Source organism: Falco punctatus, assembly GCF_963210335.1.
Source record: "Falco punctatus genome assembly, chromosome: 3".
In the NCBI taxonomy this organism is placed as follows: Eukaryota; Metazoa; Chordata; class Aves; order Falconiformes; family Falconidae; genus Falco; species Falco punctatus.
In genome coordinates, this window is record NC_137582.1 from 934,858 (window position 1) to 953,582 (window position 18,725).

The 18,725-nt window shown below is 35.3% G+C and overlaps 2 protein-coding genes across 9 annotated transcripts in view; one reads left to right on the plus strand and one right to left on the minus strand.

Annotated features, from left to right (window-relative positions):
• LOC308059907 (uncharacterized protein) overlaps positions 1–1,220 on the plus strand; it is a 39,842-nt gene extending 38,622 nt beyond the window's left edge. For all 5 annotated transcript variants that reach the window (XR_013926479.1, XR_013926480.1, XR_013926481.1 and 2 more), the window contains one exon: positions 388–1,220. The gene's annotated coding sequence lies outside the window, so the exon portion shown is untranslated. The remainder of the gene's footprint in view (positions 1–387) is intronic.
• DNAAF11 (dynein axonemal assembly factor 11) overlaps positions 1–18,725 on the minus strand; it is a gene marked incomplete at its 5' end in the record, with an annotated part of 36,148 nt that overhangs the window by 2,782 nt on the left and 14,641 nt on the right. For all 4 annotated transcript variants that reach the window (XM_080377888.1, XM_080377886.1, XM_080377887.1 and 1 more), the window contains 7 exons: positions 6,794–6,889; positions 7,688–7,757; positions 9,301–9,366; positions 12,092–12,169; positions 15,736–15,924; positions 17,049–17,248; positions 18,252–18,424. In XM_080377888.1, the coding sequence (XP_080234014.1) occupies positions 6,794–6,889; positions 7,688–7,757; positions 9,301–9,366; positions 12,092–12,169; positions 15,736–15,924; positions 17,049–17,248; positions 18,252–18,424 (872 nt within the window). The remainder of the gene's footprint in view (positions 1–6,793; positions 6,890–7,687; positions 7,758–9,300; positions 9,367–12,091; positions 12,170–15,735; positions 15,925–17,048; positions 17,249–18,251; positions 18,425–18,725) is intronic.

The following is an 18,725-nucleotide window of genomic DNA, read 5'->3' on the forward strand; positions in this document are numbered from 1 at the left end:
TAAAAATAGGCAGAAAAATAATTCTCATAAAAGCTGATATTTATGCTCACCAGCATTTAAATAATCTCTCAAAAATGGAAAAATTAAGTGGGTCTAAATACATTTTCTCTTGTGATATTTACCCTTTCTGTTTGTTAGATTTTAACACTCTTCACTCAGCTTGAAACACATACATAAAACAATGTTAACCCAATGAACTGAATGAAATTATATTAAAATATATACGTGTGTATATATATATACACACAAGTATAATATTTAAATATATACATACATTTCTATTTAAATATATGCTGTCATGTTTAGTACCATGTCAATAATGGACATTACTGATTTTCTTCATAGCTAATTAACTGGTTCATAATGTGTCTCTCATTTGCATTTCAGTCCTGGTGTCCATGTGCTAAATCAGACATTTTTATTGAAGAATTTGCTGCTGAAGAATATTGAAGAAGACTGGACTTCTCCTCCCTCTTTATATAAGGAACAAGTGACCACAAACTCCCTCAGCTCCTTTGCTAAAGTTCGAAGTCCAAGTGAATTCCCTTTCCCAAAGAAAATACATCCATCGCCATTTTTTGGAAGATGTGTTATTGACAAAAGGGTATCTCAGGGCAAAAGAGTATCTCTTTCCCTTCTTAACAACATCATGGGAGAGGGACCCAGATGACAGAAATAAACTATACTAAATAGTTCATTTTATCGAGTATTTCTTAGTGCAAATTATTCAAAAGTAGTCTGTTTCAGAAGCCCAGTGAATTTAAAGCCTCTGTTCTAAAATCTGGAAGAAGTAAGACAGAGCTTGTAGCTTTTGTCATTTGGTTCTGAAATTCATTGTGAAAAGGCTGATCCCCTCTAATTCTGTATATACTCTGGTGAAAGAAAATCTGTTTCTTTGGACCTTCCCTCTGTTCTCAGGAGGCCCTCTGGTGTTCTGTTCTTTTAACAATATTTCATTCCTTTGATCCCCTTGAGACTAATGTTCCTTACTTTGCCCTCAGAGCATATCATCAATGATGGGAAGGAAATTTGCTGATTTTGCAATCAACAAAAAAGACTTCCTTGAAAAGAAGTGATCCTGGAACTTAGGAAAGGGTTAGAATTTGCCTACTAGAACATCTATTATCAATTACCAAATATTGTTTGATGTAAAAGCTTCCCTGTTCAAAAGATGTCCTCCTACCTCTGTTCAAGAAAATAAATAAATTAAAAAAAAGTGATACTCTGTAATTTTTTTTATTCTTTTTGAAACACAACTCTATATGCAACAATGGTATGTGAGCTTCACCAAACTGACTGTCCACCTCCCAGTGACAGTCATCAAGTGAGGATAACTCTTCTGGAAAACAGAACTGCCATAGCTTCAACTGTGGCCAAAAATAAGGTTTTGGGCTCAGTAGAAAGATAACTGTATGAAACATAAAGCCTGTGGTATACAGGAAGATGAAATAAATTAAGATAATGAAGTTTTCTTAAAGTTACTCTACGAAACTATTGACAATATCTGCATTAATCAGAAAACTGAAAGGAGACCGCTTTTAAGATCACTATCAGAGAATTCTAGAAATGGATGTGTTAAATAGAATCTGGAATATATTTGAGAAAACAGAATAAATATGTGAAAACTATATTTTTAAGCTGAGTCGTTTCTTCAGTCCACATGTTTTTTCTACAGTGGCTTTCTTCCTCTACAGTGGGAATTCCACTGAGTAACAATTTCCCTGAAACACATTTAATGTGAAGGATGAATATATTTCTAGGGTTCCACAGCTGTATGTCTCCATGTGCCTTTTATGGTAACAAAATAATTCTGCAGTTACCATACCTAGGATAATTGAGAATGATATAACGTAATTCTATCAAATAACCTTTACACCCACACACATAATACATACCACTCCTATTTCTAAATTCATTAAGGAACTTAACTCAGTAATCTTTACATTTCTAAAGGTTTTTGAAGGTCCAGGCAATCAAAAGCTGTCAGAATTCTTTTGTGACTGCATCTATAATAAAAAAATTAATCAAAAAGTCCAATTTATTCTCTCTGATTCACTGAAATAAAGTTTTAAAACATGACACAGAGTGTCTCGGAACACCAAATAAAAACTGCTTGCTAATAACACCGGGGTTTGAGGTTTGGGTTGTTTTCAGACGTTATTTAAAATGCTACTGATGTAATCTACTGATGACATTTTATAAAATCACCAATGTAATATGCCAATTTTGTTCAAAGTCTATTAAAGAAACGCAGGTTTTAATTTTCCTGCATCATCAGCAAAGATAATACTGCCAGAGCATAGATCCAAAGTTTGAAAAGCATCATGTCATAAATATTTTTCCCAGAAAATGAAGCATGTACAATGTAGTCACTGTCAACTCCTTACTTGTGCAAAATCTCTGCACAGATTATTATTAAGGCATAAACACTACACTTTGAAAGTGTCACAATATCATTTCACTGAATGTTGTGTCCTTCAGTTTGTTTTGATAACCTTCCAAAATACGTTGGTAGACACTGCCTTAGAAAGACACCCATTCTGCAGTGATTTGTTGTGCAGTAAAGTACAAGAAAAATGTTTCTAGAAAAGAAGGTTAGAATTAGTTGTTTTCTTTTACATCATGTGGAATTTAGTATCTCCAGCATCTCTGGTGTGGCAAGGTCATCAAAGAGGCAAGAAAAGAGGTTTTGTTTTTCATTTTAAATGCTAGGGAACTATGAAAGGGCTGAAAGATGAATGGTGAAATGTTTAACTCACTAAAGCAAGTGAAAAACACTTACTGAACTCAGATTTCTGTTCTGTTACTGAGGAGAGAGAGATCTTTTCAGGATAGTGTTGCAAAAAGCATATTACAGGAGATTATTTTTAGTTTAATAGCATTTTTAACATTTTAATTGCCTAAGGAATGTGCTAGGTCATTTATCGAGTTGCAAATAATTTTATGTTTGTAATAATTATCAGCAACAAAAAGGTTAAATACAGTGCAAGGTAGTCATTAGGCTGGTATTATCACTGATACAGCCTGAAAGAAGTTGCATGAACTCTGTTCTTCCAATTATCTTACTAAAAGGAATTCATATTAAATTAATGATCTCAAAATACTATTTTCAAACGTTGCTGATAATCTCAGCCATAATGTTCTGGAAGAAAAATATCTACTGGCCTTCCAGCTTTTGCTAATCTTTATTCATAATACTTTGCTGCCTAGGTTGCATCGTATTAATATCAATAAAATTTGTATGGATAGAGAGCATTTGAAAAGAATATGTATCCCAAAAATATAACTTGTGCACTCAAATTCAGTCCTGGGGGAAGAGAACAGGTTCTGTGACTATAATACAGAACAAAGAAGAATAGGTTAGTGTCTGTTAACATGCAATTGCTGTGAAGTAGCACAAATCCAGCTTTGGTCAGCAAATCCATGGAGTTCACAGAAACTCACAGAATGGTTGAGGTTGGAAGGCAGCTCTGGTGGTCACCCGGTCAGAGAGGGCCACCTAGAGCCAGTTGCCCAGGACCATGTCCAGACGGTTTTGGAATATCTCCAAGGAGGGAAACTCCATTACCTCCCTGGGCAACCTGTGCCAGCACTCAGTCAGCCTCACAGTAAAAAAGTGTTTTCTGATGTTCAGAGGGAACCTCCTGTGTTTCAGTTTGTGCCCATCACCTCTGGTCCTGTCACTGGGCACCACTGAGAAGAGCCTGGCTCCATCCTCATTGCACCCTCCCTTCAGGTATTTATATACATTGATAAGATCCCCCATGAGCCTTCTCTTCTCTACACTGAGCAGTCTGAACTCTTTCAGCCTTTCCTCATAGATGAGATGCTTCAGTCCCTTCAGTATCTTCATGACCTTCATCCCATTGCTGTATTCTCTCCAGTATGTCCACATCTTTCTTGTACTGGGGAGCCCAGCAATGGACACAGTACTCCAAGTGTGTCTCACCGATGCTGAAGGATCAGCTCCCTCAACCTGCTGGCAACGCTCCTAATGAAGCCCAGGATACAATTAGCCTTCTTTGGCAGAAGAGTACATTGCCAGCTAATGTTCAGCTTGGTGTCCACACGACTCCCAAGTCCTTTTCTGCAAAGCTGCTTTCCAGGATCCAGATTTTTTGATCCATTGACAATGAAGCTATTAGAGTATGCAGCACACCATTCATGCATCTCTCTTTGTGTCCCAGTACACAAGTATTTTTTAGCCAAAACAAGGCAAAGCTCAGAACATCAACTCAGTTATTCTACAGACCTTCCCTGTTCTCAGGTCTCACAAATATCTGTGAATCATGAGATTCTGAGATGAAGGAGGCTCCGGACCCTCAAGACAGGTAAAATACGTAGGTGTGGCTAAAATGTTAAGGTAGGTGAAATGTAGGTGAAATATAAACTTAGTCATGGAATAAAAGCAGTTCTCACAATATGAAGAGATAATATTCATTTTTCTGATTTATGTATGACTTTGCTAGGCAGGCAGCAGAGTTAAATATATCCAGAGACTCTTCAAAATATTTACATTTTCTAAGGCACTGATCATCCACAAAGACACCAGCAAGATGTATGAGTAATAAAACAGGTTACAGGATAGAAAACTGATAATACTTAAAATATCCAAAAGGCAAGTAAACAGTAAACAAAACTGTTCAGAAACATTTGAAAATGTTATCCAAAATGGCAAATGTCAAGGCCTTAGTTTCAAAGAAGTAAATTTAGGAATAAATGAATTCTCATATAATTGAATTTTGAACATTAACAAAATATGGATCTTAACCAAATGAGGAAAATTTTCAGCATTCTTCAAGCTCCTGATGAAACTGTATGCTTGATGTTAGAGTGACAGTTTGTGATTTAATGAGAGGCTGTCCATACAGGGATGAAGCATAGAAGAAAACATAGAAGGTGTAGAACCACAAGTGGAAAAAGCTAAAAGCTGAAAAACTTTTTACTTCCAGCTAGTAGTTTCATAGTCTTGCAATTAAATCAGAGCACAAAGAGAAAGAAATGACCCCAAATAATATGTGGCTGAAGGTTCTTCCTTCAGAAGAAAATGTAATTGATATGCCCCGGCAGATTCATATGCAGCACAATTTCCCACTGCTCTTTACACAGCAGAGAAACTTACTAGAGGCCAGAAGGTAAAGCTAGAGCACCAAGAATTTATCTTTTTCCTGTAACTATCCTTGGGCAGGGTTACCTTATTTCTGAAAGCCAAAAATATATGATGCAGTCCTAGAGGCCTTAAAAGCAGCCCAACCCTCCAAAGACATAATGACAGGAGAGAAGACGCTGAAGTTGATTAAGCTCTCCCATGGTTACCAGAACCCCACTATTTAATCCATTCTCATCTCCAGAACTCTACCTTTCTAAAACTTCCAGTTCCCTGTCTACTCCAAGCCCTTCAATCCATCTCTGCTCTTCCTGCCTGTCCAAGAACTCAGTCTTGTACCAGACAACATCAAGCCCCACCTTAAATGCCTTCCTGTTTTTGCCATCGTCCCACCTGCTAAGTCCCAAACATAAAGATACTTCTGCCACTCAGATTCTCTCTGCCCCTTGTCCTCTATTCTGGTTCACGCTGCTGCACCTTCCCTGTGTTTAAGCTCTAATGTCCCCTAAACTACCGCTGGCTGCTGGCTGGCCACCTGTTAACTTTCTCCCTGTCTACTTCAATAAGGCAAGTTGACCTCCATGTCTTCAACTGTTCCTCATTACTGATCATTTCTTCTTTAGTCTCTAATTTTTTGGCAGATGTGTAGGAATGGGTAGGAGGTGTCCTGGTTCCACCTTTGATTCTATCTCATCTACTCATTATGTCATCCCACAAATCAAAATACCACTTATGTATCCAAGGTACACACTACATTTACTAAAACCATAGGGAGACATGCACTGGAGAGGAAATAAAGCAGACATACCTAGCAGGTTGCTTTCATTTACACTGCAAGAACTGGGCTGTGCAGGGGAGAGAGAGAATTAAAAAAACCACTGCAAGCCAATTTGCTTTTAATTACCAGAAGAACTCTCAATTGACTTGAATCCTGATCAGCATCATACCATACAGGCAAATATCAGTGCACAGGTGAGATAGGAGAACGAGGAGTTTGGAATATCAGGGGTATATGACTTCTATCCAGAATTCTTTAAGTACAAGGGACTGCTGTGCAGCATTTTTTCAGTTGAAACACGATGTTGCTACAACCTTTTTGCTCTGTGATTACGTATACTTTGTACAGCTGGTCAGTAGATCCTTTCCAGCCAGGGAGAGGGTGAAGGGAAAATGAATTAAGCAAGGCTTGTTCAGATCACCTGTGACGTGAATAGTACATCATCCCTGCCCTTGAAACAAAACATAATTTTCTTACATATGCATGCCTTACAATTTTTGGAACTTTGATCTATTATTTCACAGGAAGAAAAGGAAAGTAGGTAAATTGCTTATTTTCAGTTATTTAAAAACTCCATTTTCTTACACATTTGCACAACACTGCATGTTTTGCAGAGCCTCTTTTCATATATGAAAAGCTGGTTTTGTTGAAAAGAAAGGAAATACAAATAGCTCTATTAATGCTGATTTTCATAATGTTCTTTTAAAGGGATCTTAATGCCTAAGGTTTGGCTATATGAATAATTGTCTTTCTGGAATGTTCCTTCTTTGAAAAATATGTCCTGATGGGAAAGGCTAGACAGAATAACTTTAGCTAGTCAGATGTTACCTGTAGCTCAGAAACATTCTCAAAGTACTCACAACATTTAAGTATCTTTGCATGATGCCTCCTCAGATTATTTTACATACCTTTGGCATGCTGACAACTAAATGACCAGTTGTTTGTGATCTTTTAGCAGAGCTGCTGTCTGGCTTCACTTCCTCAGGGAGCACCAACTGAAATGGCTATGAAAAAACATGGGATTGGAGAAGTATATCATGCTAAAATATCTTTTGTACATCACTGTCACATCCTTTGATCTTCAGGACGGTATAGTTTAAATCCTCTCACTTTATATGTAGTATTACTAATCCTAATAAATTATTAGCATGCTAAATAGCTTTTACTTATAAGTATAGTCATATGTATATTCCTGAATTGCTGTCATTTCTGAAGTGAAATTTCTAAAGAAGGTTATAAAATGATGCATGACTTACATTAGCAATTAAATGAGAAAGATTATCCAGTCTATTTTAGATGTAAAGTAATTCTGAAGTTTTGTTTATGCAGTTAGCACAGTCAAAAATAGGGATTTTAGTTTACTGCTTAAGTACTTTGAATTTTAAAAAAACCTGATGATAAAATTAAAACCACTGAGAAGAGGGAAAACTGGAATGACATTTTAAAAGCCTTTCAAAAGAATATACATCCACTTGTTTCTGTCAACTATAAATTCCAGATTGTGACGTTGCTAAATTCTAGCCTAGGGCAACAAGCAAGCTCTCTTCTTAAGTGAATTATGGTACACTGTCTGTGGGGAATAAAAGAGAAGGAGAGAAAGAGAGAATAAAATTTCATTTCAGGTTTTGCACATCTTCTGGTTAGGACTTCCACAGTTTATGTACAGTCCAAAATAATGCAAGTGTTTTTTCTGCATTGGTGCACAAGGAGGTAACTCAGAAAAGTCAGATCCAGAGTCCACTGAATAACTATGATCAGCATTAACTCTTGACTTGAAATGAATGTAGTAAAAAAATACTAACCTTTCCCTTCACCAGTACTCGTATGTAAGTTGGCTGGACATCAACGTCAAGCAGCGAACTGTCCAAATGTCTTCAAAATTAAATAGAAATAAATGAATCAATGTACAATCTAGTCCAGTAAATAAGCAGCATGGACCATATAGCTCTTTATTGATGATTTTGCAGTTTATAAACTACAAACTTCAATTTCAGTTATTAAGTTATATGAAATATTAGGATTTAACATATCTGAAAGAAAAACATGACCTTCCTGTGTGATCACAGAATGTCCACTAAAATAATGTCTAAATTCTGTCAAGCCCACCTCATCAGCTATTGTAAAATTGCAGGAATTCAAAATCTGTGTGGAAAGTGAAAAGGTCTTCTATTAGTTTAGTGCTTTACATTTGAGTAAAATGTAAAAAATATGTAAATATGAAAAAAATACAGCAATACAAAAATTAATCTACTTGCTATTTACTATTGTAAAAGTATTTTGCTACTTTTGTTTTCTGAAGGTTTAACTAGTAAGTGTACAATAGAAGTTCCTTTTTTTGCACAGAATTTGCTGGAAAACCATGAACAGAAATACTTTACATTCCCAGAAAACACATTACTTTCCAATTTCAGTACTTTCAAACAAAATTTGTGAACTGTAAAAGCTACACTTTTAACATCACAACTCATGTGAATGCATGAGGATGTATTCTATATTTCACTTTATTATAATGTTACTTCTCAGGTGAATTTTTCAGACCTTTTAGTCTGCATTTCTTACAAATGAGCACAGAATATTACAACATATCCAACATTTTATTGTACCTGAACAGATTTTCTCAGACTTTAAAAAAAACCTAATTGTTATAATTCAGAAACATGGAGCAGGCCTATTTGAGGGAAATTAATGAGTTTTAAGGGAAGAACCTCTGGCATGAATAGTGTTTCTCTGCCATAAAACTAGTTCAAACTTTACTCTAACAAGTTCCTATTATGGGTAAATAAGCTTGTGGGTTTCCAAGCCCTTCACAAAGTAGGGGCAAGGCCACTGTACTGCTTAGTAGTATGTACTACCAAACAGTTATCAGGTTTCCTTGTCATATTTTGGCCTGGTTCAACCAAATTGCTTTCAGGGAATGGCCTGGCACAGTTGAGGCAATAGCATGGACCATGGACTCTTTCCATAAGCAAGGAAAGTAGGACAAGGCTAACCTACTGTCTTGGGGAGAAGAAGAATTTAACTAGAAGGACATGAACTGTACTGGAGCACTGCTAGGGCCAAAGAATGGGGAACCCCCCCCATTCCTTACAATTCAAATCTGCAAACGAAGAATGAAGAATATTTACATAAGTATAAAAGGACAGATGTGGAGGAAACCTGTCTGTGGACTGCAGAAAACATAAATTCCAAAAAGGACTATTAGACACAGTCCTCATTCAGGAGCAACAGAACAGTCTGAAGGGTCTTTGGTTTATTCAGCTTCATTTCTTTGGCACAGGCTTCAGGACTGATTCCATTACCCTCTATGTTATTCGTTTTCCTCTTGAAAAGTCCCCATTACAGAGGGGAGTATAACTGAAACACCGTGTATTAGAACTTAAGGATGGCAAAAATTAAGATACAAAAAAATTCTAACCTGTAAACAGCAAGATCCAAGATGATCTGGTTATTTTCTTCATCGTCTTTCAAAGAGAAATAAAGCCTAATAATAATGACAAGAAAAACCTCCAGGGTAAATACAATTGGAGTGAATAAATGAACATTGCAGCATACTTCAATTGCCAGCAATTTTAGATGAATACAATACCATTTAGACTATATGTCACATGTTCATTTTAGAAACAGTTGCCTTTTCCTCATGAACTGAAAAAATACTGGTATTTCAATCAAAGTCGTTCTTACACTCCTTTTCTGTTCTCTTCACCCAAGCCACAAGAAAAAAACTGAAGGTCAGCTAAAATGAAGATCAGTCTGTCAGTGCAGAGAGGGACACCTGCTGGGGATATAGGTCTGCTCTAGCCACAGCTCCAGAGACAAAAAAGGTTCATGAAAAGCATGAAAAGCCTGGAATTTGGTAATTCTAAACTTAAATGCTTATAAAAAAAAATAAAATCACATCTTTGTTCACAGCAATTAATTTGCCTAGAATATAAATATCTGCCTGTGCATTTCCAAAGCAAAACATGATTTACACAATATCCTTGACTACAAGCTTTATAGTATTTGTTGAAAATGAGACTGTAGATTGTATTAGCTGTGTGCTTGTGATCTGTGGGCTGAGTTCTTACAATTGTGAAAGAATCTTACCAGCTATAAACTCAAAACAATACCTGTTACTACAACTGTAAGATCTAGTCCAGACTTACAAGTTATGCTCATATACCCCAACATTTCCCAAGTATTTGAGAAAAAAACAGAATAAAACCCACATAGAAATGAAATTATTTTTATAAAATAGTTATTAGTATAAAATGAGAGGGTTTTGTTTTAATGCGATTTATCTGAAATATTTCAGTGACATTAAAATACTTAGATACTTCAGGTTCAGGTAACAGAAAGAAGCTCAGATGCTAACTGTTTAGATGATAAATTTTTTTCAGCAATAAAAATATTTGCCAGATATACTTTTCACTCTTTGCTCTCCTGTATTCTGATCCAGTCAATTTGCAAGAAAACTTACGGAGCTTTTAGTTTATGGGTATTTTTTAATGGAAAACTGCAAAGAATACAAAATAGCTTTGCTTCCTGCTCATGCTTTTTTCTCTTACTGCATCACAAATTCTGAGAATTCACTAGAACACGAAGGGTGAAAAAGGGAAAAGAATTGTAAAATTTTCTAGGTGCAGATGAGTTAGAATTGAGGAAGAGAAACATGCTGTTCTCAGCAGCATGCAGCCATTTCTTTTGCTAACCTTCAAAAAGAACATTAGAGAAGCTTGGACATTGCTATGGACATTAGACTTTCGTGTTGAAGCAAAAACTTTGGAGAACACCATCTGTCTACTTGCATCTCTTCCTTTATGTCTCTCCAATACACTGCCAGATTGCACTGAAGAGCTGTGATATTCTTGTTGAAGCCATGACAATAACTGCTCGTTGATCTGGGTATACGTGGGCACAGAAAAAATTCTCATCGAGAAAACTTGGGTGACACGAACAGGACTGCTACTAACAGTGGACTCCAGGGGACCATATTTCTTCTAAAAAGATAGCTAGAGCTTTATTCTAAATGTGTCTGCTTTTTAAGAGGCATTATCAAATTCTATCAACATAAAATTTAAAGTATTATAGACTTAGTTTCTTTGACCTAGAAAATTAATTAAGTTTTTTTCACTCAACAGATTTTTACAAAAAAAGTACATCAGTACAATGGTAAGTATCTCCTGGTACAGATGGAATAAACCCGAATTCTTCTGCCACTACCTTTAACTTTCCCTATACCACTGAAAATTGTACGCTGCTCCTATAATGTAGGTTTTAAAATTCCTTGAATTTGTATAGATTTAAAAATTTCCAAGATTTAGAAAGCATTCTTCATGCTAATGATAAGCATGTTCTTAGCTTTTATTTTGTAGCTATATCAGTCTTAAGATGGAAAAACTTGCTCAGGGCAGCAGACAGGTAAATGACCCTTTGTAGGCCACTTTTTGATCACAGTCTCCTGTTGGAAGCTCGTGGGGGAGCTGTTTATAAGGAAATATTTGCACTCTCTCTCCTGTTTTCCCTTAGAAAAGGGAGGCTTGAGTCAAGTGAAACCAATGGTAACGCATGGCTGATATCCCTGGAAACTCGTTCCAAAACACTTGGATACCCAGGTGCCTTTGTCAATGATAACATACCAGAGACCTCCCTGTATCACTAGCCTGTGTTGCTAGAGACCTCATGCAGTGTCAAAGGACCTCATGCTGTAGCAGTTAATTAAATATCCTTTCCAATTCTGCCAGTTTTACATCTGTCATGAGAGGACAGAATTATTTTGTCCAGAAATATTACTTGGACGTATTTTTCTACATATCTACTCATACACATTTATCTTCAGTAGTCAAACCAGTTAAACGTTTTCCACTATTAGCAAGATGCTTCAAGAAAAAGAGCCTTGCCATAGAAGGAACAGAGTAAAATGCCTTATATCTTTTACAGAAAAACAAATTCTTTAGTCATCAGAGACCAGTATGTTAAATTAAACAACGTTCAACACTTTACTCACTGAAAAGTAATTCTTTTTCCAGCATCAGAATATAAATTTATGTCAGTTTGTCCACAAGGAAAATCATATTCTAATGAGAATTTTTCAGCCCTCTTATTTTTACGGTGTTATATATTTTTATATTATATTTATATATATATTATATAATATATATTTTGAATATAGTTGCCCAAACCAACTATAAAGAGGTTACCCTGTTTAACCTCTTAACCTTACATACTTAGGAACATTCACATTCAGAACTTTTCCTTCTGCAGTGATCAGTGTCCGAAGAGGTTTCTCTCTCTTTTTTGATTCCCTTTAAAAACAGAACAAAAAATGATTTATCATTTCACATTCTGGTAGTTTATGTTTAATAGCAAACAAGAAAGAAGAGGACAGCAAGGGGAAAGAATTATCTGTTTTTTGATACTAAGATTGCAACTTATTTCAGGAACAAAACAGATTATATCAAATGTCCAATTCCACATTAAAAGCATCATGTATAGATGAGTAAATGCTTTGTAATATCACTTCTTACACCAATAATAAGTTCTGTCTGTTACAATGTCCACTATGCCACAGTAATAAATCAGATTTATTTAGTATATCTTAAGAAATCACTGGATTGCTTAAACATAAAATGGGATGTTTTTCTAGTTATGAATAGCCATACTAATCGTGAGGTATCCTTACTGTTAACTGATTTGATGTACGTGCAAGCCATTCTAAAGAATTTTTTATTCATGATAACTTAATTATTCTTACTGAACAAATGCTTAGCCTATCTGTAAATAACATGTCTATCAATCACTATTCTGCACTAGTAAAAAGAATTTTAATGGTCAAAAGATTACAGGCAGTGCCAAACAGGATAGAGCATGACGACAGTGCATACATATAGATTATTTGTTGATAAATCTATTACATTATTTGTTGTGTTCTTCCTTCAAAAAATACAATACATATTACCAATGGAGACTTCAACCTTCACTATTTTTGTCCAGCCATCAACAATGTATCTGGTTTTCATTTAGTGCAATGAACAAGCTTATTAAATTTATCTGCCATAACAAAGCAGATCACTGTCAGATCATTAAGACTTGTAGTACTGATATTTTCCTGTATAAATTACTTGGTCATAAGCAAGTAGAGAAAGAGTAAGGAACATGAAAAATAAAAATCTGCTTGCATGTAGCTAAAAAATGTCTATGCTTTCTTTAAAAATACATCTCTGTAATTGTCACTGTGTTAATCCACTCTTCAGCTGGTCAATCTAGTGTGCATGGCTACTTGCCATGCTGTAAAAAAGCTGACATGTAAAAACCTGCCATTTCTCAAAAAGACAATGCAATACATTGCTTTTTTTTTTTTTTTTGTTACCAAACAGTTTCTTACTTAAGTTCAAAATTATGAGAACACTAAAGGTAAATCACTAATAAGGGAAATAAAGTATGTAAAATTTAGACCAGATAGGGGAAAAAAAAGCATAAAAAAATATTTGGTCTATAAATACAATAGATTTGAAGAAGAAATAAAAACATTCAAGTGGAGCTACTGGAATGACTACATAAAAATAAGTTGAGGTGCTGAAGTGTGTCCAGAGCAGGGCAATGAAGCTGGTGAAGGGTCTAGAGAACAAGTCTTATGAGAAGCAGGTGAGGGAACTGAGGCTGTTTAGTCTGGAGGAGACTCAGACCGGGGACCTTACTGCTCTCTGCAACTACCTGACAGGGGCTGTAGGCACGTGGGGGTTGGTCTCTTCTCCCAGATAACAGGATATGGATATCTGGGATATCTCCCAGATAACAGATAATATGACAGAGGAAACGGCCTCAAGTTGTGCCAGGGGAGGTTTAGATTGGATGTTAGGAAAAGCTTCTTCACTGAAAGGGTGGTCAAGCATTGGAACAGGCCGCCCAGGGAGGTGGTGGAATCACCATTCCTGGAAGTGTTTAAAAAGTGCATAGATGTGGTGCTCAAGGACATGGTTTAGTGGTGGTCTTGGCAGTCCTGGATTGACAGACGGACTTGCTGATTTTTCCAAACTAAATGATTCTATGACTCTATGATTCACAACTATCCATGTGTTAATACACTATTCCATAGTACAGATTAGAGCTTTAATGTGGGATTTATGAGCTAAAAGTTTCTACATCTGAATCACCATTCTTGACACTTAAATGCAAAGTGAATGAACCACCATTCTGTTCTAAACAGGCAGTTCTCAGAAAGACTTCAGGAAATTATATCCTGCCACCTTCCAGCTGTTAGTAATCTGTTCCTAGATAAAATCTGTCTGTTCATGTATACCATTTTAAAGCAAATTCAGTCATGTCATAATCATTAGTTTAAGATGACTTGTCTGACTTTGTGCTGAGATGAGCCAAAAGGCCTTGTTCTGGCAGCAAGTAGCTAAAGGAGATACTGTGCACCTTTCATCTGCAACTGATTTTACATTTGTTTGAATTTTCTGTGAATGAAACCACAAGTATTCACTCATTTCACAACAGCTGAAGCTGCTCAGTTTATTATCAACTGTGCATAACACATCTGGTAAATTTAACATGTGCTAACATGTCATAGGTAGGTTCAAATTTAGCATTAGTCTGATTGAGTTCATGTAAATTTTATACTAAAATAAATATCTTTTTGTACTGAATAACTTATATTAAAGCTACATTTTAGCTCCTGTCCACCAGCAAGAATGATTTGAAGTTGTCAAGGGAGGTTCTCATGCTACCTAACAAAAATCTTACACCAAACTTCACCAAAAGTGAAGTGTGAAAGGATTTTTAACTTCTTTAAAAGCCTTCAAAAATTATACAAATCTAGAAAGGATTTATTCTGTCTTTATTATAACACTATTTGGACTGTCCTTGAATATTTAGAGGGAAGCATTTGGAACACATTTGCTCTTGACTAAAGCAAGGCATGCCAAACGACAAAATTCTAACTAGTTAGAATCTGGGTTTCACAGTAGTTCTTCTGGAAAAATGCTAGACCTTGAATTAATAATAGCAACAAGTTATGCAGATTTCCAGATTCCTTGGAGATTTCCCTAGGAGTGACTTTTTCAATACTTACTCTTGATACATCTTTTGAAAATCATGCCCTTTAAAAGAACAGCTCAAAAAATCTCTGGCACAAATGGGTTTATATAAGAAAAAAAAAACCAAAAAAACATTGCTAACTGTTTGTGGAACTGATAAGACAGCAGCAATAAAGTAACTTTTTTTGCTGGTATCTGCATTAATTTTCCATGTTCAGCAAAACTAATGGCAACTTCAGAAAGTTTTAAAGACATTTCAGGGGTCAGACATTTTCAGATTCAGCGTGCCAGATAGCACAGATAACATGAAGAAACTTATTACTCAGGACAAATATCTTTAATAAAGTATGTAAAAAAATTCCTAAAGTTACATAGAAAAGCTGCTGGCAGTGTCACTTGTGCAAAAATTTTGTAGCATGGCCTGTAAGGAATTTATACAATGCAATCTGCACACTGGATAAATGCTTTTTGCAAGAATTTAAACATTGAACTACATTATTGAATATTGGATATATTGAAATATATTAGTTATCTGACAGAAAATTGAAAGTTCTGAAGTCCATAAAATGGAATTAAAAAGAAAACTTATATTTAAAAACTTTATTTGAGAAAAAACAAAATTAAGGGTATCAAATAAAGTTTAGAAAATTAAACAAACCAAAGTGAACAATCTGAATGTTTCATTTAAATTTTACAAGCATATTTGCTCAGGCAACAGGGATTTAAGCTGCCAGTCTCAGTAAATTTAACATGAGGCAATCACCTACCTCTCCTCTGTACTTTGAAAATTTCCCCTTCTTCAAGTCATAGAATATATTAAAACAAAAACATACCTTATATCATCTTTAGCTCTCCGTTTTTGTTCAATATATCTGTGAGTTTCTAATCTAGATTCTGGAGTATATGGTGTAGGCTCCTCCCAAAACCTTCTGTCTTCTTCATCATCTTCAGCTGTTCTCCACGTTTCTTGCTTTCCATCTCCTTCCTCCTGATGCTTTTCTTTGTCCTGTAGGGAGTCTGGGCTACACAAGATCACATGGAATATTATTCCAATGAAATGAAGAAAAAGTAACAGTACTTGCTAATGGATTCTTGCAATAATATTTTTTGACTCAATACTAATAGCTGTATAATCTCTACCAAGAAGGGCATCTTATATATTTGCATAATGTTCTCTGTTCTGTCTCTTTCATCAATCAAAAAAACATTCAATATAATATTTTTCAGTGACTTAACTAAGAACTGACAATGTGGTTATGCCCAGCCCTCTGAAATCCCTGATAGATAATGCAACAGATTTAATTTCAGGAGCAGAATTTTCAGATACCCTCACAACTTCCAGGTGAAAAAACTTCAGTCTGTGTGATGTTTAAGTATTCCTAATATCAGCCAGCAGCATAGAGATTTATAGGGTAGCAATATTTTATTTAGGCACCTCCTCAAGTGCCAGCTTAGAACCTGAATAATTTTTCCCCCTTGCCCTAAGCCTCTGTAATCTTCAGAAATTCTCTACTGACATATAGAGAAAACTATATTTATGATACAGCTGTGACCTATGAAGACAAAGTTCCATAGCCAGCTCCACGGAACTTAGTCTCTATTGGATTAAATATAGGATGGATGACAACTGTAGTGGAAGACAACCCCAGACAAAAACCTTTCTGTTATCTAGGCAATCTCAGCGATAATAGGTGGAAGAAGTATAGAAATCAACATTCCATAGCCTTTTACGTTGCAAAAGATCTGCAATATTCAATTTCAGTCTTTCTATCTGATAACTCTAAAGCCAGATAGCTGAACAGCTGCTTTCTCTGGAACCCCTGCATTACCTTAAATAACAATTTCCAGCTGTTCTCCTGAAAGAAGCTATCAATTACACTATTTTGGCACTCAGAAAATTTAGGTAGGAGTTTGGAAACAAAAATTCTATTGTACTATCTGCAGGTCAGTAAAATTATGTTTGTAACTAATTATATTTTTCATTAGAGAGAACATGCACGAGGAGAAATAATTCTGCTAGAATCAACAATAAAACCAAAAATATTTAAGTGGAATTTTATAAACTATTTAATGAGAAAAAACAAAATTCTTAATGAAGATAGAGAAGAGCGACATTTGCTCACAAACTGTTCTTGCTTACTGCTACCTGTTACATTCAAGCTCAGATTCCACTTGTTTTTGTTTCTTGTCCTTTTTTTCTTGCATCCTTCTTTGAGTTTCTTCTTTTTCTCTGGTCCTTTTGAGAAGGTAAACTTGCTCCTGTTCTCTGATTTTCTGTTTCACTTCTGGATAGTTTTGAAGTGCTTGAATCCTCTCTGAACGTTCTATTTCTTTACTATCCAAAAACTTCCCAGAGGGGAAAAAACCCAACATATATATGTGAGAAATTTTAAACACATTCAAATCAATAAACACATTAAACTGTATGTTAACTTTGATAGATTACCTTCTCTATAAATTTAAAAATATGCCTTTCAAGCCTCCATAGAACTATGTAAGTTATGCTGTATTAAAAAGAATTAAAAACATGTTGCCATTCAGATCTGAAAATGGTGTTGTGCATGTGAGAGCTGCTTTTTGCATTTTCCAGGGGTTTTGCATTTTCAATTGGTCTTATTAAACTATGTAGTAGAAAGAGTCCCTTCAGCCATTTCTGATATTTGTCTGACCTTGATTCAGCTCATAAAGCTATTACAAAAATAATTCTTTTGATGTGTTAGTTTATTGCCAACTAAGTGAGTTGAATCTAGTCTTAATAAGTTAAGCAGGTGTCTGTGCTTCTTCAAGGGAAATTGTAGAGGCATATTTCAGGACTGGGATTGCTTGTTTTAATAACAGGAAATCATTACATCTGATCAGTCATTGCACAAAACCTCAGTCTCAAAGTACCTATTTACAGTTGATGCAATATAGTGCATTTTTACACCAACTTCTATCTTTTTATTACACTGTTGGTTTGGTGCATATTGTTGGTATGGTACCAACACTGTGGTAACTTCCTGCAGTCATGAAAATAATTTTAAAATACAATGTGTATATAAAAACCAATGAGAAAAAAAGCCATAACCGTACAACGCATTTGTTTTTTCAAAACTTTGTTTAAGGTTCTTGAATAAAAATGACAGAAAAGTTAACAAATGCGTGTGGTTTAGTCAAAACAGAACCAGTTTATTATCACACTATTTACTGTAGTTACTCATTCTTCAGAATAGGATTTAATTCCCTGTGGACAGTAAGAAAAATGATACTAGCTTTCCTATCACAGGCATTTATTTTGTTCGGGATTAGTATGTTCAGTTGACAATGCTCATTATTGATATGGATATAAATTTAATTTTTAAAATCTTACTTTTAACTGGTGAAGAGTTGCCACTACAAATTCCCTGTAACCTTCAAATTCAGTACATGGGTTACCCACTAGAAACAATTCCTTCAGATGTATATTATATTTTAGGGCTTCAATACTGGAGAGTTCACCAATGAAATTTGCTGTCAGGTCAAGTTTCTTCAGTTCTTCACAACCTGTATGAAAAAACAATTTGTCTATAACATAAATGTACACAACATACACACGCACGCACGCGCGCGCACACACACACAAGAGCACACACTTGAATATAAAACTGTATGCATTTATTGTCCATATACTAATTTCATCCTATCAGATTACATCTTCTGCAAGCCACAAGTGAAAAAGTGACTCACAGCTTAAGTTTATGAGGTCACAACATTTATAGAAAGAAAAAGAATATCAATAAAACCCCAAATATTGAATCTTAACACTATCAAAGTTTTGTGGTCAGTGCTGGTACACTAGATAAGC